The sequence below is a fragment of the Nicotiana attenuata genome, chromosome 7 (genome assembly GCF_001879085.1).
Source record: "Nicotiana attenuata strain UT chromosome 7, NIATTr2, whole genome shotgun sequence".
In the NCBI taxonomy this organism is placed as follows: Eukaryota; Viridiplantae; Streptophyta; class Magnoliopsida; order Solanales; family Solanaceae; genus Nicotiana; species Nicotiana attenuata.
In genome coordinates this window covers 104020222-104031357 of record NC_031995.1, presented here as the reverse complement: position 1 = coordinate 104031357, position 11136 = coordinate 104020222, and the positions used below count along the sequence as shown (strand labels likewise).

The following is an 11136-nucleotide window of genomic DNA, read 5'->3' as shown; positions in this document are numbered from 1 at the left end:
ATAATTAAAATAAAATTTATTGCACGTTATCTACTAAGACTGCTATGATAGTTAATTTTAAAAAATCATTCATTTAAAAAGTATTTATTTATTAACTTTTGTTATGCCTTTGCTATATAATAGTCCATAATTTTTTTTATGATTATTTTTCTAAATATTATTTTTTTTCACGTTTATGAGATACAGTACTTATTAATTTAATAGTTCAGTATTAGCTAGTAACTATTTACAAATAATTGGTTATCATGGTATTGTATGGTGAATTATGTGTCACTTTATTAACTTGTTGAAACTTACAAATGAATGATGCTTGAGAATCATATTTTAATTGTGAATTATGTTTTTTATATAAATTCTCTATCAAATAGAAAGCATATTAAATAAAAGGAGTATTTTAAAAAAAAATTAAATTATAATATTGAAATTCTTTCAAGATTCATTACTCCTTAAGAGATACATATAAGATTCGTATCGAATATATTACTTTTGATGTTTGAGTTGTAACGACATTGCAACTAATTTGCATATTATGATATATGTCATACTTTTCATATTATTTGTAGTTGAATTATAATTTATAAATATTTTAAATAGATTATTTGTTATATTTTTGTGATTTTAATGTAATTTTTATAATTATTTTTTATTTTGTATTATCTTATAATTCTTGAAATTAATAAAATTTAAAGATCCATGGGACTTACGCCCCATGTCTCAGGGCTTACGCTTCGCCTCGTCAAAGGTAAAACGCCTCGCCTCACGCCCCCGCCTTTTAAAACATCGCTCACATCCACTCCGACTTCTGTCGACTCGACGTTGAACTTGCACTCTAGGTATTCCGTCTTAGTCCTGCTCAACTTGAAACCCCTAGACTCAAGGGCCTGTCTCCAAACCTCCAGCCTCTCATTGACGCCGCCTCGTGTTTCATCAATCAGAACTATGTCATCAGCAAATAGCATACACCATGGCACCTCCCATTGAATATGATGAGTCAGTGCATCCATCAGCAAGGCAAATAGGAATGGGCTGAGCGCAGACCCGAGTCTTAGCTCCATCATACATGTCTTTAATCACCCTAATGTAGGCGGCCGGAACCCCTTTAGCCTCCGAGTAGCTCCATAGAACCTCCCTAGGAACCATGTCGTACGCTTTCTCCAGATCAATAAACACCATGTGGAGATCCTTCTTCCTATCCCTGTACTGTTCCACCATCCTCCTAATAAGGTGGATAGCTTCTGTGGTAGAACGCCCCGGCATGAACCCGAACTGGTTGTCTGAAATAGACACCGTCCTTCGCACTCTCATTTCTACCACTCTCTCCCAAACTTTCATGGTATGACTTAGAAATTTAATACCCCTATAATTGTTACAACTCTGGATATCGCCTTTGTTCTTGTACAACGGAACCATTGTACTCCACCTCCACTCCTCTGGCATCTTATTCGTCTCGAATATAACATTAAATAACCCAATCAGCCATTCCAAGCCTGCTCTACTCATTCAATCGGAATTTCGTCAGGCCCGGTAGCTCTGCCCCTACTCATCTTACGCATTGCCTCCATGACCTCCTCGACCTCAATGGGCCTAGAATAACTAAAGTCATGGAGACTGCCGACATTCCTCAATTCACCCATAGCAAAATCAACCTCAAAGTCCAACTTTCATACACAACAAAAGAGTTTTGGTAAAAGAAATTGCTTCAAATTTTTTCTAATAACATCATTTTATCTTAATGGACCAAGAATTTTTTTTACGTGTGATGTATTACTATTTATTATGAATTTTTCTTACAAAACTTTACCACAATAGATCAACGCTTCACTACGTCTGTCATGGGCGGCTTTCCAGCCATGCCCCATAACCCCTTGGGCGCGCCCCGTGGCGTCCTAACAAACCTCCCAATGCCTAGCGCCACGGACGGCCCCGTGGTCTTGGCCGCGCCAAGTGACAAGCGCGCAGGTGCCTCTGTCGCCTCACCGATATCCCTCGCGAGCGCCAAGCCGCAGGCAGAAGCCAACAGCACCGCGCGCGCAGACAACGCCGCGCGCGCAGACCGTGATGCCAAAGACACTGCTGCTGACAACGGACCTGCTGCTGCCTTATAAAAAACTAAGTCATTTTCATTGTAAATATAGAGTAGTTTTATTTCATATACTTCCATTATGTTTCTCTAGCTTAGTCAAGTCTAGTCTTGTAACTTTGGATTATTTTTTTTAAGTACCATTAGGGGGATCAAGCAATTAAAACTTTCTAGCAAGCAAGCAATTCTCTGTACTGGTGTCTCTCTCCCTCGACACCGCGTTGCTTTTCTGTAATAGCTTTCATTAATGCAATCAAGCTTTCTTTCATTCTGAATTCTCATTTCTGTTCTCTCAATTGCTCTTGACATTGGTTTCCCGTACGGCACTGACAATCTCGTCTAGCGTACGGAGGGGACCTCAGTTGGCGGACAGCAACTGCACTGATATCAGTTGCCCAGCCTTACGTCGCCCTTCCAAGGAATCTCAGGAATGTGCCGCGTAACACGTCATATGCATATTCGATTTTGCTACTAAATTACAGAGTACACTGAATTTCAAAATAAGATTTAGAAAGACAAGTACAAATAACAAAGCAAAATCCCATTCCGATACTAAAATTTATGATTAAAGTACGAAACAAAACAAATTGGGAAAAGACACATTTCTACTTTCCTAATACAATGTTATTCTCGAATGATATGAAAAAACAGTCAAAATTCCTTAAAACACGCTAGAAATATGGAAACAACAGCCCAACAATTGGATGAAATTTTTTAAATTTTCCTAATACAATGTTATTCTCAAATCTCAAATGATGAAAAGGCAATCAAAATTCCTTACAACATGGTAGAATTTTGGGAACAATAGCCCAACAATTGGAATTACTCGACCGAGTAGTAAATACTAGAACTCGAATATGTTCTCTCAATTAAGGCATACATAACGCTGGAAACCAAGAAATAAGAATTTATCTTATGCAAAATCTGGCTTCTCAGGGTATGTGCAACCTGACCTTTGGATGATAACATTTGACGCGTAACAACCTGCTCTTACACAATCTTCAACAGGTTTTCCTTGAACCAATTGTGACAAGAATCCCCCAACAAATGCATCCCCTATCAAAGTAAGAATAGACATGTTAAGTGACAGCCTAATGTACATGAAAGACTAAACACAGTTCATGGATTAGAATTAGAACAGAGCTACAGTAACACAATGGACCATGGTAGTTCACTTCCAGGTTTTGGTAAAAGAGTTTTATCCCAACTAGGTGATGCCTAACATTAGGAACAAACTCTATGCGTGGAACGAAATTAAATAGGAAGAAGTACGCTTTTGCTCTTTTCGATATCTAGAAAAGGCACCAAGCTGGTGCTGGAATGTGATGTGAATAACATTTACATTGCCTATCATAAAAGAATATCTCAAGTATAAGGTTAGAGGGGAACACTAAAAGGAAATTCTACGAGACCACATAAAACTAGTAGATTTTAAATTTTTTAAGCTTTCTACGACATTAGTACTTAGGCCAGCTTGCATTGGTGTGCACTCGACTATATCACCGGGTACCCACTACCTCCCACCAGCACAGGTATCAAATAACTCTGCCCACCAAGGCTTTGGCAGATGGGAACTTCCCATTAACCATCTTCAAGATTGTGCAACTCACATTATATACAATTTCCCATTAACTATCGAAAATATACACTTCTTCAGAATATGACTTTGGAAGAAGTTTGAACAACTTGAAAAAGCATTTTCCTTTGAAAGATTTCCAGAGCAAAGTTTGTGCAAAAGAAACATGTTTGGTTAGTTATAGTATTCTTCAAGATCTGTAAGTGTTGTGTGAGTGGGAGAACTTTTCTTTGGAAAACACCCTCAAACCACTTCTTCGGAAAATAGTCTGAAAAAATTTTGCAAAATCTTTTTAATAAAACTTAAACAGAAGCATTTTGGAAAAGTTATTTGCAATATTTCAGAAAGACCCCGGACAAAAACGGCTGAAAGTTTCAGACGAATTACTAGAAAAGAGTGTTGAAAAAATCGCAGTGAATCTTTATAATGTCACATTAACTGCTCAAAGAGTTAGAATTCTGGATCTTACACGCTTCGGTTCGTATTATGTTCTATGCAAAAGAATGGCTGATTAACTGAGTCAATAGGGTATGATTTTATCATGATCAGAAGAGTAAACCTATTGAATACCACTTTATCAAGATTGGTCGATCATAATTTTAACTTTATCGAAAAAGAAACAGGAACAACCATAGACCACATACCAGCACCATTGGTGTCAACAAGTTTCTCTTTTGGCAACGGTATTACAGGGAACAACTTCACCTTCCCATTCTCAGCAACAACAACAGGATCAGCACCTTGTGTAATAACGGTGATCCTTTTGTGTGCTTCAGATGCCTTTGGCCATTCAGAGATTTTCAGAGCTATTTCTTCAACATTATCAGTCTAGTCATCAAAGCAACAAGTTAGCCCATTTACCACAAAGTCAACATCAACGTGAGAAACCTTTAAGATAAGCATCCATTACCTCCCATCCATGTACTTTTGAGAAGGTTCTTGCTTCGGTCTCATTTCCAAATACAAAGTCCATATACCTAAAACAGAAAAGCCAACCCTTAGATCAGTATCTGTCTACCATCAGTTACCTTGACAAGGTAGGGCATTTGTCTTACGGCAAGGCTTTCTCTTGTGGATCCCTGAAGAACTCGCAGATGAATGGTGCTGAAAGGTTCATCGAGAAGATCTGCAGCATGGGTGGAATATTACATTACGTGATTGTTTCATGCAAAAACTACCAAAAAGACCAGTCACACATAAACAATGTCAAATGTGTACCTTGTTATTGGCAGCGGCATGCTCAGCAACAAGCTGAATAGATTCTGGGGAAACAGTGAGAAAGAATCCAGCAATGTAGTAAAACTTGGCCTTCTCAACTGTCCAAAAACAGATGTGTTAATTAAAGTAGACTTATTATCTGAGGTCTAAGCTGTATAAAACCAGGAATGTGATTCCTACCCAAGGCCCAGTTCTCTGGTCGCTTCAAATGGTCAACCTTGTAGCAGTTTGCAGCTGATAAGTTGGCTACCAGTGACCTGCAGAATCAAAACCAGATCATCGGTTTTAACAAAAAGAGCATGTGGAAATGCAAACAAATATTTTTCCTGTATTATGTAGACAAAAGAATGTCTCTTTTTCTCTTCCTTTCCCTCCTTGGTTAGAAAAGGAAAGACTAAACTCTACACCAGAACCGTATTAAACAAAATGCAAAATTGCATTAAACTAACCTCTCGCCATCTAGTACACAAACAGCGCAAGTCCCTGTTGGAGCATCATCCTCATAGTAATGAACCTATTTTAATCATACGTAAAGACAAGTATAAGTTCAAAGGATAGAAAATGTAGGCAAATGATGAGCAATAATTGTACTAATGAATCCAAAATACAAAAGCATTGTCAAACTAAGAGGAGAAAATTAAGGACTAAGAATCTACATTGACGCCAGCATCCTTTGCGTTGTTCTTCATTTTCTCCCCAAACTTGTCCTTTCCAATCGAGCCAATGTAACTTGTTGCACCTGGAAATGGTAGCATCCACTGCAAATGCCAAAGGAAAATTATTATTTTGCACTACACGGTCATGTAAGATTGCCAAGAACCACTATAACAATGACGACAAGACACCTGAGCCACTCTGATAGAATTTTGTGTTGCACCTGCAATGTAGAATTAAGACAACGTGGTCAATGTTCCTAGTATCTTCAATGCAGAATATTATTTAATACAAACAATGATTCAAGGTAGGGGCTAATTACCTCCAGCAATGTATTCAACATTGCTCTTGGATGCCAGTTCATCATACCTGGAATACAAAAACACTTTCAGTATTTCGAAGAGTCGAACAACTTTTTAAATAAAGGCACAAACTGATGTTTCTCTTCAGCAGAACATGTTCTGGAAGCCTTTCTTACTTAGTGTTTGTGCCCCCAAACATACAGCTATTCTTTCAAAGCTCAAACCAGCAACAGCAATAGGCTAATCACTAATTTTGTAGGCTCAAATAGCGAATTGGAAATGCTACCCAAAATAACACCTATTTAAGTATTCCTTTAAGAAAATGTTCTCACCAGCCAGACACTTAGAGCGTGAAAAAGAAAATCCCAAACATCCAAAAACTTAAAGAAATTTTATAGAAACTACAAAATATTATTTCATCAAACAAGTTCTACAAGAAAAGGGTAGGTTTAGCAGCTATAGTCTTTGGAAGTTGAAGTACTGTCTGGTAAATTTACTCAGTACATGTACAAGTAACCTAATGATTTATTTAGGTATACAAATAACTAAGACACAAAAGGAAGTACTTACATAGGCAAGTGCTTCTCCTCAGCAAGAATTGCATTGTTCGGCTTGATGTCATACCTATGAGGTAAAAACCAGGTCATTCAATTGATACAATGAAAGGAAAAAAGAGAACCCAAAGCTGCAAGTAAAACCAACGCACTTCTAGAGCTAAAATTCACTGCTAATTTATTATAAATGTATAAGAAATTGTTCAGCAATGCACATAGCAAGGGGAGGGCTGTTGACAGCACCCGCTCTCCGCATACTATAGCCACACCTATTGGCTATGAGGGATGGATTTAGGGTGTTAATTACAGGTTCATCCGGACCCAGTAGCTTTAGCTCAGACCTTGTATGTGTTAAAAAGATCACTAAATAAGTACAGTAATTCAAATGAATTGTGGTAGAATCCCGAACTCGAACCCATAAAGTTCAAATCTTGAATCCCACATTAGGCCTATAAATTGTTAAACACTAGCATACTACTTACATATATAAACACTAATATCCAATTTAAGACACTATAAAAAATGATTACATTGAGAATAGAAAAAGATGGACAAATCTACACATAACATATTATGCATACACATATATGTAGCCACTATGTACATAAAGCATCAGAAACTAATGAGATCTATAAAATCAAACTAAAAGGATACAACACAAATCAGCTCAAAACAACAAAAGTAGCTAAAATGGGGAATTTATGCATCTGGGGTTATGTGAAATATAAGAAAGAATTACTTGTTCAAGAAATCTTGATCTACAACAGCTGAGATGTCGAGTAATGGATTTCCCATGCCCAAAAGAATTCCCTCGTACTCCATTGTTTTGATATTTTCTTTTTGCTGCAGCTGAGGAAAATTTTCAGATCTAAGGAAAGTGCAATATTAGCTATGGGTATGAAAGTGGTTATATAGGAATATTTCAAAATGGTGTCAGCCGATGAGTGGGTGGGTGAGTGTGACGAGGGTTGTTAATGAAGTGTGTGCCTACTACTGCGTACTCTGTTTTTTATTTTTCTTTTTTCAGATCTGAAATTTGAGAAGTTGAGGTTACTGGGAACAGAGGTCCATTGCGGGGTCCACTCACCAATCCACCCAAGGATGGGGCAAAGTGCACAAATAGCCGTTTTTAGGACCCTCCTGAATTTATAGAGTATTTAAAATTTGGCCTCCTTATAATTAAATTTCAGTCTCGACCCTGAAGTTAGAATTGCCAAAATAAGTATAACTTTAGATCTTAGTTTTGCAGTTTAAACTTCAGACATTAGGGGGGAGTTAGCTCTGAAGAGCCTAAATTCAAATTTTTGGGTCTTAAATTTGATTTTAGCAGTGCAAATTTCAAGGTCGAAGTATGAAGTTAGTTTCTCGCAATTCAAAACTTTAAACCTTATCATCTGAAGAAGGAAAAAAGGAAAAGAAGTTGTCTGAAGTTTGTCAAATCTGGCTAAATTTTAAAAGTGTTTAAAGATTGTTTGTTTTAAATAAGAAGAATTAACCCAAATAGCAGCCAACCCAACTACTTAAACTAAAAATAGCCGTCAAAAGTATAATATATGCATAATTTATATATTTTATGTGTATAATTAAAGTATAACTTTATATATATATATATATATATATATATATATATATATATATATATAGAGCTAGAAAAAGTAAACAATGAATATGAATGGCTATTTGTGTAAAGATCCCTTTAAATAATGCCGTGAAAACGGCTATCTAGTGATAATATGGTGGATAGTTATAATCATTCCATCATTTACTTACGTTTTAGATTCAAACTTTAGGAACGAAGAATTTTTTGGTATTGAGCTTTTACCCCTTAACGAATCCACCTGAATCTGAATTGATTAAGCAAGTAGATTTTGAATACCAAATGATTAAACGAAAAAAATCAACCAGAGGCGGCTCAATAGTATTGGAGGTCTAAAGCCAAGACGTAATAAGAGGCCTTAAACAATAATTTTAGATAATTTTGTTGAAGTTTATTTTTTAACTTTTTGAGATGCAATTTCATCTTGACGATGTAACCAACCCCTTTAATCTTTGTTGTAACATTTCTAACCTTTGATAAGATTTTATTAAGTTTAATTTTGAATTTTTTCTTTTCACACGACCATCAACATAACTTACTATATAGCATTGCCTCCCAAAGTAACAATCATGTAGAAATTTGCATTTACAAAGATGATAAATATTTTACGATCTAATTAGCTTGAAGTGCGCCTGTAGAGATCTTGAAAGAAGATATCTTACAAAGTTAGAGTTGTAAATGAAATTTATTCAAGTTAGAGTAAGACGAACTAGAAAGTAACTAAAGATTTAATTGACTTTCACTTTCATTTGAATTTTCTCAACCAACTCCAAAAAAAGGCAACATAAATTATAAATTATATGTTAGCAATGATTGGTGACAAGGCAGCAAAAGATGATTGAGAAAATTCTTATCACTATTTAATAATAAATACAATTAATATTTAAATTACATATAAAAATACTAGCTTTTGGGGCCTCTAATTTTGTGAGGCCTAAAGCGGCCGCTTTAGTGGCTTGGGGGTTAAGCCGCCTCTGAAATCAACCCTAGCACTTAAAATTTACAATTGTTTGTTATTTATAATTTCTCCTTAGATTCACCTCCCTTTTCTTAATCTTGACGATAAGTAAAAATGAAACAAAATGGAGGTTAAAAGAAAGTCAGAAGTTGTTAGGATAAAGAAAAGCAAGGCTATGATAGCAGCAAAGTTTATAATTAGCAAAGCTTTTTATTTATTTTTTTATTACAAAAGTTAAAAATTAAGTTAGAAGTGGGACACTAGCGTTGTATGACCGTGGACTCAAAGATGCAGGGTTCTATTGTGCAAGGTGTATTTGGAGTGATAACAGAGGGCAAACTAAATGAATATGAAAAAGATTGGATAGAATACTTCAATACAAAGATGTGTGTCCTTGATATCTATGACTATAACAGAGATGACAATGCAAGAGTTTGAAAAACTGCGCATACAAATTATAGGTCATCATGGGAACAATTAATAAATATTATAGCTAGATCAACCGTTAGGGCATAAATCTGCTAGAATAGTCAAATGGATCGAGCAAGCCACCGCCACTATATTAGAAGCTGAACAGTGATGGTAGCTGCTTAAATTGGGACTGTAGAGCAGGCGGCATCATCAGGGATAGCAACGACAAGATTATTCTAGTATTTTCTCTGTACCAGCAATTAGGCTGAAAGCCAAGCTTTGTTGTTTGGTTTGCAACAGTCAAGAAGGAGCAGTCAAGATGATTAAGGAAGGGTAAGGTCACATGCCCCCGTCAAAACCCTCTACTTTTCGTAATAAAGGTTGGCTGTTTCAATTTTAAAAAATTGTATTATAAAGAAAAGATTCATCATGAGTTAGAAATTTTTACGCTGACTGCCAAAAAGAACTTTCAATTTTGACAGGTGTTTGCCTAGATTTTCTTATCATAATTGATTTTCTTATCTCATGAAGGAAAGGACATCATATTTATCATAATTGGGTTTTTTTTTGTAGAAGGAAAATATAATTCTTCCATATTTGGCTAGTCTCTTTTCTTGTAGGAAAAGGTTTGGAGTTCTATAAATTGAAGATTCGTCCTTCTCATTCAGTAGCATCCATAATATAGCCATATGGGTTTGAGAGTCGAGTTTTTTTTTTTTTTTGGGGGGGGGGGGGGGGGTTGGAGAGGGGCGGACTTTACGAGACAAGTGTTAGTGTGTCACTTGTGTTTGCCTCTTCGTGAGGGTGTTCTCTCGATATTTTGTACTCTCTTTTATCATAGTAGATTGCGCATCTCCGCCGTGGACGTAGTTCAATTGACCGAACCACGTTAAATGTTTGTGTTTCTTTTGGTAGATTTCTCTTTTGTTGTCTGATTTATCGTCGTTCAATTGTTGCTTTACTAGCTTCCGCATGACACCTGACGTTAACTGTTAGATCGGGCTGAAATTTTGACTGAGTGATCGTGACATCTTGATGTTTGATTTGAACGGTGGATATCGGATTTGGAGGCCTGTAGCATCTGGAGCCCTGAACAGCAGCTCCAGTTTTGTGGCTTCTCCTCTTTCTTCAATTGATTTATCGTTGCTCTTGTTGCTATTATTGCTCTGTGTTTGACAATTGTTGTGTAGCCAATTTTGGAGAACTTTTTTAACCCTTTTATTACTATAGTGGAGTTTTTTGGACCTTTGTGATCCCGTGGTTTTTACCTTTAATTTGAAGGGTTTTCCACGTTAAAATATGGTGTTCTTTATCTTCTTTATTTTCGGGTTTGCCTCTTTCTCGACTTAACAGTGGTATCAGAGCTCTAGTTATTTATCCGGGTTATTACGGAATGGAAGAGAATATGAGCAAGATGATATGTTTAAATGGGAGAAATTATTATTGTTTACCCTAAAACCCGAGTAACAATTAAACTTGTTTTGTGGTTTTAAAGATATGTGATTTAATCCAATACTAATTGATAAACTAAGAATCTAACGTATAAGTTGAAGAGATAATTAAATCAAACAAGTCGTGTAAGCAGACCTCGACCTCGAGCAAGGGCGACCTCGAGGTAAGTGAACAAGAACAGTAAAATAATAATAAGACGATTCAGATGAACAGTAGGCAAGAAAGTGAAAATGTATATTCTCTTCTCAATGATTCATCATCTGCTACAAATGATTGGAGTCCCCTTTATATAGTAGGGGAATCCTAAATAAGGTACAATTCTAATTGTAGTAGG

The 11136-nt window shown here is 36.2% G+C and overlaps 1 protein-coding gene across 1 annotated transcript; it reads right to left on the bottom strand.

The window, feature by feature from the left end:
• On the bottom strand, positions 2672-7390 carry LOC109229616 (adenosine kinase 2-like). The gene is made up of 12 exons (XM_019395125.1): positions 7124-7390; positions 6401-6454; positions 5851-5897; positions 5720-5751; positions 5531-5632; positions 5324-5388; positions 5055-5131; positions 4875-4972; positions 4712-4782; positions 4567-4633; positions 4301-4484; positions 2672-3136 (listed from the first exon to the last, which is right to left on the bottom strand). The coding sequence occupies exons 1-12, from the start codon at positions 7204-7206 to the stop codon at positions 2994-2996; spliced, it is 1023 nt and encodes a 340-aa protein (XP_019250670.1). The 5' UTR covers positions 7207-7390; the 3' UTR covers positions 2672-2993.

Excerpts from the sequence above, each read along its gene's own strand:
- LOC109229616 (XM_019395125.1), bottom strand. The coding sequence starts at position 7,206 with ATGGAGTACGAGGGAATTCTTTTGGGCATGGGAAATCCATTACTCGAC. Across the intron at positions 6,455-7,123 it reads GATCAAGATTTCTTGAACAA|GTATGACATCAAGCCGAACA; the intron begins GTAATTCTTTCT and ends TTTACCTCATAG. Across the intron at positions 3,137-4,300 it reads TGTTGACACCAATGGTGCTG|GGGATGCATTTGTTGGGGGA; the intron begins GTATGTGGTCTA and ends TTACTTTGATAG.